Here is a 14,565-nt window from a genome sequence, read left to right as displayed (position 1 = left end):
GTTTCCATGGAAAGTCCCACTGTACTATTTTCAACTGATCAGGCTGGAAGGGGTGTGGTTTTTTTTTTTTTTTTGTATTTTTTTTGTTTGTTTTGAGACAGAGTCTCACTCTGTTGCCCAGGCTGGAGTGCAGTGGCAGTAATCTCGGCTCACTGCAGCCTCCACTTCCTGGGTTCAAGGGATTCTCCTGCCTTGGCCTCCTGAGTAGCTGGGACTACAGGCGCCTGCCACCATGCCCACCTAATTTTTGTATTTTTTGTAGAGATGGAGTTTCACCATGTTGGCCAGGCTGGTCTCAAACACCTGACGTCAAGTGATACACCCGTCTCAGCCTCCCAAAGTACTGGGATTATAGGCGTGAGCCACTGCACCCGGCCAAGAAGGGGTGATTTTAACCCCAGGTCTCACTCCTTAAAATATCATTTAAACATTGTTCTCTATTTTTGTCATTCATTCTAGTGGTTTAGGGTATGAGATGAATCCCTGAAGTAGCATGCCAAGGAAAGCCATCGTAATAGAGTTAGGATCCGTGAACAAGGATTCAGGTCTAAAGAAGCAGGATTGGGAGAGAGAAGCTCAAATGTAAACTTCAGGTTGCTTAAAAAGTTCCAATGGTTTACCAAGAGCCTTTCTCTTCCCAAGGGCAGAGGCACAGTGTTGAGGAGAGATTCGTGCAGCCCCTGTGGGCATATTTTGGCTGGCAAAACTAAATCCAAATATCCTGGTTTCGGGAACTTGCTCTGGGCCTGGGTCTCTGTGAAATTAGGTCTATTGTTTGCAGTTTCCTTTTCCAGCTCATGATCTTGCTGTCTTACTCCTCAGCCCCTAGATTTGCCTGGAATCCTTCAGAAGGTAACAGATCATTATTACCTCAGTGACCACTGAAAGACAAGGCACTATTTCTTACTTGGTAGCTTTAGTCAGCAAACTCAACCATCTGATCCTCAGTTTCTTCTCATCAGATTTTAACATCCATCTGCTTTTTCTGCTCACTTCAGACCTAGCTAGCAGGGAGTAAGTTTACAAAAGAAAACATTGCTTAACTGTACTTGGTTTTCAAATCTAGAGGTTTCACAAAACTGTGTCACCTGTGTGGGTAGTTTGGTTTGGTTGGAGGTAAACGAGGTAAAACTAGCACTGAGAGAAAAGTGGGTACATGGATAGTCACACAACAAAACGCTGTTCTGTCTTCCCCCTGCTGGCTTTGAGGCAACACAACACAGACACCCTCTGGTGGCCCAGCACCAGCCTTCACCTACTAGAGTTCCATTAAAGCAAATTTGCCCTAACACAAAAACTCTATCTCCAAATCAAAAAGTACAAATGCATTATCTATATACTATTTAATATCAAGTTTTAATTTCAGATCAAAACTAAAACAGTTTCCTTTTCTTTCATGTCTACAGATCAAACTCCTACTCCAACTAGATTCCTGAAGAACTGTGAGGAGGTGGGACTCTTCAATGAACTAGCTAGCTCCTTTGAACATGAATTCAAGAAAGCTGCAGATGAGGATGAGAAAAAGGCAAGAAGCAGGACTGTTGCCAAAAAACTGGTGGTATTCAGACCTAGGCTATTTTCATTGTGCTTTGGGATAATGTTCTTAATTGGTTAAAACACAAAATCATGGGCTTAGTAGAGTAAAACCAGATAGTAGTCACTAATCCCAGTCAGCCATTCAGGTCTTTAGGAGTTCCAGATGATGGATCAGCACAAGTCTGTTGTCACCGAAAATTAGTCCTCTTGTTCTTCCAGGGGAGTATTAGTTTAATAATCTGTTTTTTAAAAAATATTTATATTATAAATATGTTGAAGATGTTAAAAGGTGATAAATTACTCAGATTTTGTTAGATAACATATTCGTTGCCAAATCCCACTCTTTCCTGAGCTGATCAGACTTCTCAGCTGCACAGTTTTTTTGAATCAGCAAGTCAATAAACATTTATCAAATTTCCACTCTTCTTTGTTTTAGTATATGTGGTTTTTGCGTTTAAGTAGCTTTCGACTATTATTCAAAGTATTAAAGATAAGGATGTTCTTACTGTCTTTCAAAGGAGATCAACCAGGACGGTGAAAGAACTAGAAACTATGTCACTTCAGGAACTTTTAAAGAAATCGAGTGGCCAAGCACATTGGCTCATGCCTGTAATCCCAGCACTTTGGGAGGCCAGAGTTTCAGGAGTTCAAGACCAGCCTTGGCAATAGCAGGACCTCCATGTTTACAAAAACAGTTTTAAAGATTCATCAGGCATGGTGGTGCATGCCTGTAGTCCTAGCTACTTGGGAGACTGAAGCAGGAAGACTGCTTGAACCCAGGAGATCAAGGCTGCGGTGAGCTATGATTGCACTACTGTGCTCCAGCCTGGGTGACAGAGTGAGACCCTGTGTGTGTGTGTGTGTGTGTGTGTGTGTGTGTGTGTATATATATATATATATATTTTTTTTTTTTTTTTTTTTTTTTTTTTTGAGACAGAGTCTTGCTTTGTTGCCTAGGCTGGAGTGCAGTGGCGCGATCTCAGCTCACTGCAAGCTCCACCTCCCAGGTTCACGTCATTCTCCTGCCTCAGCCTCTCGAGTAGCTGGGACTATGGGAACCCACCACCACACCCAGATAATTTTTTTGTATTTTTAGTAGAGACGGGGTTTCACCGTGTTAGCCAGGATGGTCTCGATCTCCTGACCTCATGATCTGCCCACCTTGGCCTCCCAAAGGGCTGGGATTACAGGTGTGAGCCACTGCGCCTGGCCTGGAGACCCAATCTCTTAAAAAAAAAAAAAAAATGGGCCAGACGCAGTGGCTCATGGCCGTAATCCCAGCACTTTGGGAGGCCAAGGCAAGCGGGTCACAAGGTCAGGAGTTCAAGACCGGCCTGACCAACATGGTGAAACCCCGTCTCTACTAAAAATACAAAATTTAGCCAGGCATGGTGGCACACGCCTGTAATCACAGCTACTCAGGGGGCTGAGACAGGAGAATTGCTTGAACCCGGGAGGCGGAGGTTGCAGTGAGTCGAGATTGTGCCACTGCACTCCAGCCTGGGCGACAGAGTGAGACTTTGTCTCAAAAAAAAAGAAAGAAAGAAATTGAGGAAATTTTGATTGGAAAAGAGATTTAGTGTGAACAAATTGCAGTCTTCAAGAGTATTCATTGAAAGAGGGATTACATTTATTCCATGTGGCCCAAAGGTAGAAGTAGGACCACTAGGTGGAAGCTCTCACAAAACATGTTCAATTATATGTAGGCCACTTAGTAGAGGTATTGTAGAGGGGATTAAAATGCTGGAATCCCTTCTAATCCTGAGGCACTATGATTCTCTGATTTTAGCCTTTATATAGTCCAGATCCCTAGAGAATCCCTTAGTTTGGAAGACCAGAGGAAATACTCAAAGAAGCAGAGTTGAAGGGAGATAGTTCCCATGGAATAAGGGGCTTGGGGGAAAAAGAAAAATGCAAAGATCAAATTTTACTTTAGAATTAGAATTCTAGGTTATTGGTCGCTATTTTATTTTATTTTTTTGAGACGGAGTCTTGCTCTGTCACCCAGGCTGGAGTGCAGTGGCGCGATCTCGGCTTACTGCAGGCTCCGCCTCCTGGGTTCACACCATTCTCCTGCCTCAGACTCCCGAGTAGCTGGGACTACAGGCGCCTGCCACCACGCCCAGCTAATTTTTTGTATTTTCAGTAGAGACGGGGTTTCACCGTGTTAGCCAGGATGGTCTCGATCTCCTGACCTCGTGATCCGCCCGCCTCGGCCTCCCAAAGTGCTGGGATTACAGGTGTGAGCCACCGTGCCCGGCGATCACTATTTTTAAAATCAAGTCTGTGTTCCTGATTTTCTGGAATCATAAAAGATTCCAATATCTCTATCCCAAAACATATATATAAACACATTAACCTCACAATTGTATGGTATAGTGAGGCATGGGATCCTATCAGAATATAGAATAGCTGGAACCGCTTTTATTTTTCCCTGTATTTAAGAAGAAGTTCCCCGGGAGCTCTTTCCTTCTAAGAGGGCATAGCAGGTAAATCTAGATAGTTACACATGACTTTTCCATCCAGTTTAAGTGGTAAGAAAGCAAGATAGTGTCTTTATCACTGGAGTTATTTCCAAGTTCCATGGATTTCTTTGAGTTTCTTTTTATGCTGTCTCCATCAAACTAACAGAAAGTGGGCTGCACGAGGCATGGTGGTTCATACCTGTGATCCCAGTGCTTAGGGAGGCCACAACGGGAGGATTGCTGGAACTCAGGAGTTCGACACCAGCCTGGGCAGCATGGTGAGACCTATCTCTACAAAAAATTTAAAAACCAGCTGAGTGTGGTAACACACGCCTATGATCCCGGCTACTTGGGAGGCTGAGCCTAGGAGGTCAAGGCTGCAGTTAGCCATGATTGAACCACTGCACTCCAGCCTGGGCAGTGGAACAACACCCTGTCTTTATTTTATTTTATTTTATTTTATTTTTTTATTTTTTGAAACAGAGTCTCCCTCTGTTACCCCAGCTGGAGTGCAGTGGCGCAGTCTCGGCTCTGCAACTTCCACCTCACAGGTTCAAGCGATTCTCCTGCCTCAGCCTCCCGAGTACCTGGGATTACAGATGCATGCCACTACGCCTGGCTAATTTTTTTGTATTTTTAGTAGAGTCGGGATTTTGCCATATTGCCCAGGCTGGTCTCCAACTCCTGAGTTCAAGCAGTCTGTCCACCTCAGCCTCCTAAAGTGCTGGGATTACCGGCATGAGCCACCGCGCCTGGCCCAGACCGTGTCTTTAAATAAATTAATACAGCGGGGAAACTCAGTAGCATTTATTTGTAGTTCTACTTTTTCTTTCTTTTTTTCTTCTTTTTGAGACGGAGTCTGCCTCTGTCATCTAGGTGGAGTGCAGTGGCACAATCGTGATGGCTCACTGCAACCTCCGCCTCCTGAGTTCAAGTGATTATCCTGCCTCAGCCTCGTAAGTAGCTGGGACTACAGGTCCGTGCCACCATACCTGGCTAATTTTTGTATTTTTAGTAGAGACAGGGTTTCACCATGTTGGCCTGGCTGGTCTTGAACTCTTGACCTCATGATCCACCCACCTCAGCCTCCCAAAGTGCTGGGATTACAAGCATGAGCCACTGCGCCCGGCCTCTTTTTTCTCTTTTTTTTTTTTGAGACAGAGCCTCACTCTGTTGCCCAGGTTAGAGTGCAGTGGTGCTTGCAACCTCAAACTCCCAGGCTCAAGTGATCCTCCCACCTCAGTCCCTGGAGTAACTGGGACTACAGGCACCACCACACCCAGCTAATTTTTGTATTTATTTTTAGAGACAAGGTTTTGCATTGTTGCCCACACTGGTCTTGAACTCCAGGGCTCAAGAGATCCACCAGTCTCAGCTTCCTAAGGTGCTGAGATCACAAGCGTGAGCCTCCATACCTGGTCTTGTAGTTCTACTTTCAAATGGCAGAAGTAGCCACAGTCTTCTCATCATTCTTTTTCATTCATTCATTGACAGGATCTTGCTCCGTCTCCTAGGCTAGAGTGCAGTGGTAGAATCATGGCTCACTGCAGCCTCCACCTCTTGAGCTTAAGCAGTTCTCCCACCTCAGCCTCCCAAGTAGGTGGGACTACAGGCACATACCACCATGCCTGACTAATTTATTTTCATAGAAACAGGGTCTCACTATGTTGCCCAGGCTGGTCTCAAACTCCTGGGCTCAAGCTATCCTCGCACCTTGAATTCCCAAAGTGCTAAGATTACAGGTATGAGCCACCACACCTGGCAAGAGGGTTTTGCTATGTTGCCCAGGCTGGTCTAGAATTTCTGGCCTCAGGTGATCCTCCCACCTTGACCTCCCAAAGTGTTGAGATTATAGGCATGAGCCACCATGCTTGGCCTATGAGGGATTTTATACCCAATTTATTATAGGCAAATTCAAGAAAATTAGCATCCCATAAAAAGCTTCAAGTCTTTTTCATTGCCATTTTAGCTCAGTTGACCCTTCCGGGAGACTAGTTCATAGTTAGTCAGCCCTTTCCTCACTGGGCATTCCTTGGTGTTTCCTCCTGCCTGTACAGGAGTGGTCTTTACTTCCCCTTAATGAGAAGTACAGGCTTAGTGGAAGAGTCTCCAGAAGCGGAACTTTCCTGAACCACAGCTTTGCTAGGAGATGCCCTAGAGGATTTCAAATCTATGGTTGTATTTACTTAGAGCCTTCTCCTTCCCACTAATCTCTGACTTAAGAGATCTCAGAATCAGCTAAATTGGACCTGACATCTTAGCAATGTAGAAAAAGTGATGCAGAAATGAAGCCACCTTTGCTGTTGCTCACCCTCCTCAGACTGGGGAAAAAGAACCACTACTACCTTCTCTAATGTAGTAGATACCACATTATCTTTAATTTACTCAGCTAGCTATCACGAAGGTTTCTGAGGGTTAAGGTAGAAAGGGAAGATCTTGAAACAAGCAGTTGCTTCACCAAGAAGCCTGGGATATGGAATAGATAGAACAAAGGATCCACTTTGTTATGAAACTGAACTGCAATGCCAATGCTCCTGTCTTGGTACAGTGTCAAGGCCATTATCTCAGATGGTTTATTGTTCCCTACAAGGCCATTTACAGCTCCACAGTTCTGTGAGGTGATTGCATCACTGCCAGGAAAGTGCTCTCTTTCCTTTCTGGTTTTCTCCAGTCTTGCTCCTAAGACTCATTTATTTCACCAATCAGATGATCAGCCTTTCTTTTCTTTGTTACCCCAAAACCCTTATCTGCCTGATACATCCAGTAGCAGATTTTGGGATGAGATCACCATCAAGCATGGTGAGTTCCCCAGAAAATACCTTTCCTATCTGGTTTGCAGTACTCGAATAGCCAGTTTGTCTTTGTTTGCCTTTGATAATTGGGTAATCTAGTCATCCTTGTTGGCAGAGAAAGTGTTCACAGCTCTCCAGTGGCCAGCAGATTCAGGAATCATTTTGATTTCCTGAAAAATATTATAATATTTGCATGGATTTAAATGACATCTTTTTTTTCAGGTCTTTATAAATATTTGCTTACCTTTGGTGAAGCAGGTATTATCTTCATCTTACAATTGGGGAAACAGAAGCCCTGAGAATTACCAACAAAATGATTTGGCCAGAATTGTACATAAAACATAAGGGGCCCACATTTCTTGGCCAGGCGTGGTAGCTCACACCTGTAATCCCAGCTACTCGGGAGGCTGAGGTGGGAGAATCGCTTGAACTCGGGAGGTGGAGGTTGCAGTGAGCTGAGATCATGCCCATTGCACTCTAGCCTGGGCAACAAGATCGAAACTACAGGCCAGGCGTGGTGGCTCATGCCTGTAATCCCAGCACTTTGGGAGGCCGAGGCGGGCGGATCACTTGAGGTTGGGAGTTCGAGACCAGCCTGACCATCATGGAAAAACCCCACCTCTACTAAAAATACAAAATTAGCCGGGCGTGGTGGCATGGCTATAATCCCAGCTGCTGGGGAGGCTGAGGCAGGAGAATCGCTTGAACCCAGGAGGTGGAGGTTGTGGTGAGCTGAGATTGTGCCATTGCACTCCACCCTGGACAACAATAGCGAAACTCCATCTCAAAAAAAAAAAAAAGATCGAAACTACGCCTCTAAAAACAAAACAAAACAAACATAAGGGGCCCACATTTATTTGACATGCAGTTCAGTGCTTTGAACAAGAGCTGAACTTCTTAGAAGCATATTCCCTTATCTTGGAAATGGGAAGGTATAGATTCAACCTGAAAGGAATCATAGGGTTAAACTCTGTTCATTTTTCTTTCACAACAGGCTGCTGCTGGGCCCCTTGACATGTCTCTACCTTCCACACCAGACATCAAAATCAAAGAAGAAGAGCCCGTGGAGGTAGACTCATCCCCACCTGATAGCCCTTCCTCTAGTCCCTGTTCCCCACCACTGAAGGAGAAGGTAAATTCTGTACCAAGGGTCATCTCAAATGTTAATTGATAAAGCTTTGATTCATTAATTATATAAATAGTGTGTCCTAACTACTCAGGAGACCAAGATGGTAGAATCACTTGAGCTCAGAGATTCAAGACCAGCCTGGGCAACATGGAGAAAGAAACCCCATCTCCACTTAAAATCCATAAATTACCTGGGCGTGGTGGAACATGCCTGTAGTTCCAGCTACTCGAGAGGATGAGGTGGGAGGATCACTTAAGCACTGGAAGTCGAGGCTGCAGTGAGCTGTGATTGCTCCACTGCACCCCAGCCTGGGCAACAGAGTGAGACTGTCTCAAGAAAAAAAAAAGTATATGTTATAGGAGGACTGATTGTATTTAAAGGAATATTTAGAAGATTTCTGTAAATTATACCTATTCTTTCTCCCAGCAATTCCATTTATAAGTCTATATAGAAGAGAAATTAGTGCATATGTCTACCAAAAGAAGTATGTTAGAATGTTCATAGCAGTTGTATTCTTTTTTATTTATTTTATTTTATTTATTTATTTTTTATTTTTTTGAGACAGAGTCTTGCTCTGTCGCCCAGGCTGGAGTGCAATGGCCTGATCTTGGCTCACTGCAACCTCTGCCTCCTGGGTTTGAGCGATTCTCCTGCCTTAGCCTCCCAAGTAGCTGGGACTACAGGTGCATGCCACCACGCCCGGCTAATTTTGTACTTTTAGTAGAGATGGGGTTTCACCACGTTTGTCTTGAACTCCTGACCTCAGGTGATCTGCCCGCCTCGGCCTCCCAAAGTGCTGGGGTTATAGGAGTGAGCCACCGTGTCCTGGCCAGCAATTATATTCTTAATAGCCAAAAATCAGCTGGGCACGGTGGCTCATGCCTATAATCCCAGCACTTTGGGAGGCCGAGGCGATGGAATCACTTGAGGCCAGGAGTTCGAGACCAGCCTGGCCAACATGGTGAAACCCCGTCTCTACCAAAAATACAAAAATTAGCTAGGTGTGGTGGCGTGTGCCTGTAATCCCAGCTACTCCGGAGGCTGAGATAGGAGAATTGCTTGAACCCAGGAGGCCGAGGTTTCAGTGAGCCAAGATTGCGCCATTGCACTCCAGCCTGAGTGACAGAGCGAGAGTCTGTCTCAAAAAAAAAAAAAAGTAAACTGATAATTGCACAGCAATGTGAGTGAATCCCACAAACATACCCAACAACAACAAAAAAGTCATACACAAAAGTACATACTGTATAATTCAAGAAGAGGCAAAACTGTTTGACGATGATAGAACTCAGGATAGAGTTTACCTCCTGTGAAGGAATGGTGTGGATTGGAAAGGGACATAGAACTTTATGGGGTGCTGGAAATGGTCTGTATCCTGATTTTACATCTGTAATAAGTCATCTTGGTTTTTTTTTTCTTTTGAGACATAGTCTCGCTCTGATGCCCAGGCTGGAATGCAATGGTGCAATCTCAGCTCACTGCAATGTCTGCCTCCCAGACTCAAGCAATTCTCTTGCTTCAGCCTCCCAAAGTGCTGGGATTACAGATGTGAGCACCGCACCCAGCCTAAAAGTCATTTTGTTGTTATGACTTTAATGCACATCACTGTATGTTATACTTCAATTAATAAGTGAGAAAGAAAAATTCACATAATTCATAAATGACATCAAACAGTTTAGAAAAAAATGTCATCCTAGAGGGAAGTGATTTAAAGAAAGTATCTACTAGGAGTCTTATTATTCTTTTTAAAGGAAGTACTTTCATAAAGTATTATTTCTAATACATTTATTGAAATATAGTACATGTACAGAAAAGTATATAAATTGTAATTATATAACTTACTGAATTTTCACGAAGTCAATAGCCTGTATAACCAGCACCTAGATCAAAAATATTTTATTAGAACCTCAGAAGCCCCCTCATGCTTCCTCCTCCTTTCAATCTCTGCTGCTCTGTCAGTGGCTATTAATTTTAACATCCACTATGGATAGAGCGTCTATACCTCATGTTACTTCCCTCCAAATTTGGCTTGATAACTTCACAAATCTGTCTTCTCATAAACATTACAACCATCCCATCTCCTCCCCTTTTCTTTTATTTTTTTTTGTTTTTGAGACGGAATCTCTCTCTGTCGCCAGGCTGCAATGCAATGGCACCATCTCAGCTCACTGCAACCTCCTCCGCCTCTCTCCTCCCTTTTTCATCAGCAACAAAGTCCTAGAGACTGTCTGGAGATGCTCTCAAGGCCATTATGACCACTGGCAGTCTGAGATCTTAAGAAGTTAACAGTGAGGCCGGGCGCGGTGGCTCACGCCTGTTATCCCAGCACTTTGGTAGGCCAAGGCAGGTGGATCACGAGGCCAGGAGTTCAAGACCAGCCTGGCCAAGATGGTGAAACCCCATCTCTACTGAAAATGCAAAAATTAGCTGGGCGTAGTGGTGGGTGCTTATAATCCCAGCTACTCGGGAGGCTGAGGCAGGAGAATCACTTGAACCCAGGAGGCGGAGGTTGGAGTGAGCCAAGATCGTGCCACTGCACTCCAGCTTGGGCGACAGAGCGAGACTCTATCTCAAAAAAAAAAAAAAAAAAAGTTAAAGAAGTTAACAATGAGAGCAGTTTGTTTTATTACAGTATGATCATTATCCAAACTTCTATAGCCCTTTTTTAAGAGGTGTATTGGAGATATTGGGTTGCCTCGTCACCAGTATACCTGCCTTTTCCCATTGAAGTTCAGAGGACACTTGGCATCAAGTTTGGAATGAGAATATCTAGATTGTGAAAAATTGTAACAGTCTCTAGAATTTATATGGTACTACAGTGCTGCTTCAAAGATTTCAAGTGATATTCCAACTGTCATCTTATTTATGTAGCCATTGTCTCTGAAGGGGGAGATGGCCAAGAGATCTTAATACATCATTCCTCCTGAATGGATGAGTGAGTTATGGGTCCCTGATCCTGATGGAATCAGGTCATGATTTAATGAGTGGCTCTAATGCTCTTTCCAATAAATTTGTACTAGATGTTACCATCTATATATTTCCCTATAAGCACACCTTAAAGCATTTTGTGATCTGTTGGTTTCTTCTCTCCAGGAGGTTGCCCCAAAGCCTGTTCTGATATCTACCCCCACACCCACCATTGTACGTCCTGGCTCTCTGCCTCTCCACTTGGGCTATGATCCACTTCATCCAACCCTTCCCTCCCCAACCTCTGTCATCACACAGGCTCCACCATCCAACAGGCAAATGGGGTAAGTACAGAGAGCAGGGAGAAATAGTGAAGGCTGCATTTCTTTCCATTACATGAAACTATTTGATAAAACTGAGACAGTTTTTCAGCACTCCAGGAAAATAAGTCACTGAAATTATCTCTCAAAATAAAATTTTCCCCCGTAAACAGAATCTTCTTTACCTTTTTAATAGACAAGCAAAATATTTATTTGGGGGTAATACTTTCTTAATTTAAGGGTAATACTTCTTTAATCTAAAAAGAGGAGCTCTTAAAACATTAGAAGTTCATTATGGTATGGAAACCACACCCTATAGAAGTCTGTTGGGGTACTGCTGAATGAAACACTGAAACCCATTAAGTCTCCTCAGTTCCAGTTAGGGTTCTTGGTCTTTGCCATCTCTAATTTTATTTGTCTGTTTGTTTTCACTCCTGGCACGGTACCCATGGGTTAAGAGGCTGTTGTCAGGATTCAGATTCTTAGAGCTTATTGTTCTCTGGACCCACTAGGAAAAATAAAAAGAGACAGCTTCTTTTTGAGGCAGGGTAGAGCAAGCCATGGAAAGGAACAAGAGAAACATTCAGATTTGGCCATCATGTGACCTAATCAGTTTTGCAAAATGACGACTTTGATCCAACTCCCCCTTTCCCAAGGCTAGCCAGTGGTAGGGATGTTTAATTGTTCTAAACCCTTTAATAGGATTAGCTTTCTACTATTTGAGTTTGCTTAATTTGCAAAGTATAAAGATGTTGCCATTTTTCTCCATCTATAAGGTAAGTTGAATAGGATTCCCTGCCTTCCCACATGAGGGTGTCAAGATTTTTACCATGCTGCCTTATACTTTCGCTAACTAGAGAAGACTGGAAAATCTTCTGTAATTATAGGAGGTAGATCCATGGACAAAAGGTCTATGTTACGAGCATTTCACTTCATGTCTCCTCTAGGTCTCCCACTGGCTCCCTCCCTCTTGTCATGCATCTTGCTAATGGACAGACCATGCCTGTGCTGCCAGGGCCTCCAGTACAGATGCCGTCTGTTATATCGGTGAGCTCTGTAGTTGGGGCAGCCAACCCTACCAACATGGTAATCCTTCCCTTCCACCTGAATGATCATAAAACACACACGAGCCCCAGGGAAATGTGGGCTCTGATCTATATTAGTTGAGCATGGCAGCCTGCCTAAACTCTTCGCTAACCTCTGCCAATCCAGCACTATGGAACACTAGATAAAGACTCATCTGGACAATTGGCTCCTAGTCTAGGAATTGATCTTGCCAGCCCACTGATTAGTTGCTTTCACTTGGCACGTAGCACCTCCCAAATTGCCCAACATTTTCCTCAAGATAACAGCCCCAACCCTTCCCACAGAAATTGTCCCAACACTGATTAAATTCCCTACTCTGTGGTGCTCCATGGAGAAAGGTATTTCCCAGGCTGTCCCTGCATGCCCTATGGGCACATTGCACACAACAGCCCTGATGTGCCAACCTCAAAAGCACTTCATTTTAGGGAAACTGTTGCCCCACCGATAGTATTATGTTCCCTTCTGTTTTTTTTTTCCCCCTTCTCTCGATCCAGCTGGCCAGACCTGTGTCCATGGTGCCCAACATTCCTGGTATCCCTGGCCCACCAGTTAACAGCAGTGGCTCCATTTCTCCCTCTGGCCACCCTATACCATCAGAAGCCAAGATGGTGAGTACATCTCAGCCTGGGGCAATGTTGGCCTTTCTGAAAGAAGTGAGTGATACCAGCCTAGGTCTTTCAAGTGAGCCAAGCAAAGGAACCTTCTGGGACTTGCAAAGCTAAGGACTCCCTGCTGTGGGGTCTGGAAAAGAAAAGACTCTGATTCATAGCTCCCATCTCCTCTCCTCACCTTTAGAGCCTGGTACATAGACCATGGCAGTGAAAAGAGGCAGCACAGATTGTTTGGAATGGAACACTTGCCGTTTTAGTTTTAGGAGTGACAGATGGAGGGTGGGTGAGTGGGCAGGGGAGCTGGCCAAGAGGTGAATAGCTGCGTAACCAGCATTTGGCCAGGCTCCAGAGGAGAGCTTTCATCTGGACACTATTGTTTTAACAACCCCCAGCCCCCAACTGTGCCCAGGATGATAGCCAGGGAACAGAGTAGGCATTTTAGGGATCCAGGTGCACATTTTCTCTGCCTGTCATTTTCTCTTAATTCCTCTGTTAAGGGAGAACTAGAGTGGAAATTTTAGCTATCTGTAAGGTCAGTAATAAAATCTAAGGCCACTCTTCTCATCCTTGATAGAATCTCATTCTTAACAAGCGTTTTTCCTTATCTTTGCCTGCAGAGACTGAAAGCCACCCTAACTCACCAAGTCTCCTCAATCAATGGTGGTTGTGGAATGGTGGTGGGTACTGCCAGCACCATGGTGACAGCCCGCCCAGAGCAGAGCCAGATCCTCATCCAGCACCCTGATGCCCCATCCCCTGCCCAGCCACAGGTCAGTGGCTCTTACTCTTTATGTCATATCTTTATGTCATACCTGTTTTTCAGGGAGCAGAAAATTAGAGAAGAATGGACTTCAGCTTTCTGGGTTTCTTCCTGCTTACTTTGGTTCTTGATGGCAGTTTGACTACAGCAAAACGTACCATTCTTTTTATTATTTATTTATTTTTATTTTAACTGAGACCATCATTTAATAGCAAAAACACACCATTCTTTATTCACCCTTGTGTTAGACTTTCATACAAACAGACTGAGTAATGCAGAACTGTTGCAGCAGCAGCCTCGCTTTTTTTTTTTTTTTTTTTTTGAGACGGAGACTGGCTCTGTCTCCCAGGCTGGAGTGCAGTGGCACGATCTCGGGTCACTGCAAGCTCCACCTCCCAGGTTCACGCCATTCCCCTGCCTCAGCCTCCCGAGTAGGTGGGACTACAGGTGCCTGCCATGACGTCTGGCTAATTCTTTTTTGTATTTTTAGTAGAGCGGAGTTTCACTATGTTAGCCAGGATGGTCTCGATCTCCTGACCTCATGATCCGCCCGCCTTGGCCTCCCAAAGTGCTGGGATTTCAGGCGTGAGCCACTGCACCCAGCCGCTTTTTTTTTTTTTTTTTTTTTTTTTTTTTTTTTTTTTTTTTGAGACAGGGTTTTGCTCTTATTGCCTAGGCTGGAGTGCAGTGGCGCAATCTCAGTTCACTGCAACCTCTGGCTCCCAGGTTCAAGCAATTCTCCTGCCTCAGCCTTCTGAGTAGCCGGGATTACAAGCACCCACCACCATGCCCGGCTAATTTTTTGTATTTTTAGTAGAGTCGGGGTTTCACCATGTTGGCCAGGCCGATCTCGAACTCCTGACCTGAGGTGATCTACCTGCCTCAGCCTCCCAGAGTGCTGGGATTCCAGGTGTGAGCCACCATGCCCAGCCCCATTTTTTCCATATGTGAGTCATGGTTTA

General features: G+C 44.5%; 1 protein-coding gene across 9 annotated transcripts in view; it reads left to right on the top strand.

Moving 5' to 3' along the window:
- The window catches only part of LOC103238406 (cyclic AMP-dependent transcription factor ATF-7), a 119,255-nt gene that overhangs the window by 85,287 nt on the left and 19,403 nt on the right, over positions 1 to 14,565 (top strand). For 5 of the 9 annotated variants that reach the window (XR_005239975.2, XM_008003463.3, XM_008003464.3 and 2 more), the window contains exons 4-9: positions 1,407 to 1,558; positions 7,788 to 7,925; positions 11,013 to 11,170; positions 12,094 to 12,193; positions 12,727 to 12,840; positions 13,461 to 13,613. Coding sequence is in view for 8 of the 9 variants with exons in the window: in XM_008003463.3 (XP_008001654.1) it covers positions 1,407 to 1,558; positions 7,788 to 7,925; positions 11,013 to 11,170; positions 12,094 to 12,193; positions 12,727 to 12,840; positions 13,461 to 13,613 (815 nt within the window). In the remaining variant the exon portion in view is untranslated. The remainder of the gene's footprint in view (positions 1 to 1,406; positions 1,559 to 7,787; positions 7,926 to 11,012; positions 11,171 to 12,093; positions 12,194 to 12,726; positions 12,841 to 13,460; positions 13,614 to 14,565) is intronic. The other 4 variants (XM_008003467.3, XM_073020791.1, XM_008003468.3 and 1 more) reach the window with 3 other exon arrangements.

This window comes from Chlorocebus sabaeus, chromosome 11 (assembly GCF_047675955.1).
Source record: "Chlorocebus sabaeus isolate Y175 chromosome 11, mChlSab1.0.hap1, whole genome shotgun sequence".
NCBI classification, from domain to species: domain Eukaryota; kingdom Metazoa; phylum Chordata; class Mammalia; order Primates; family Cercopithecidae; genus Chlorocebus; species Chlorocebus sabaeus.
Note: the sequence above shows the minus strand (reverse complement) of the source record. Positions and strands in the feature narration are given on the sequence as shown.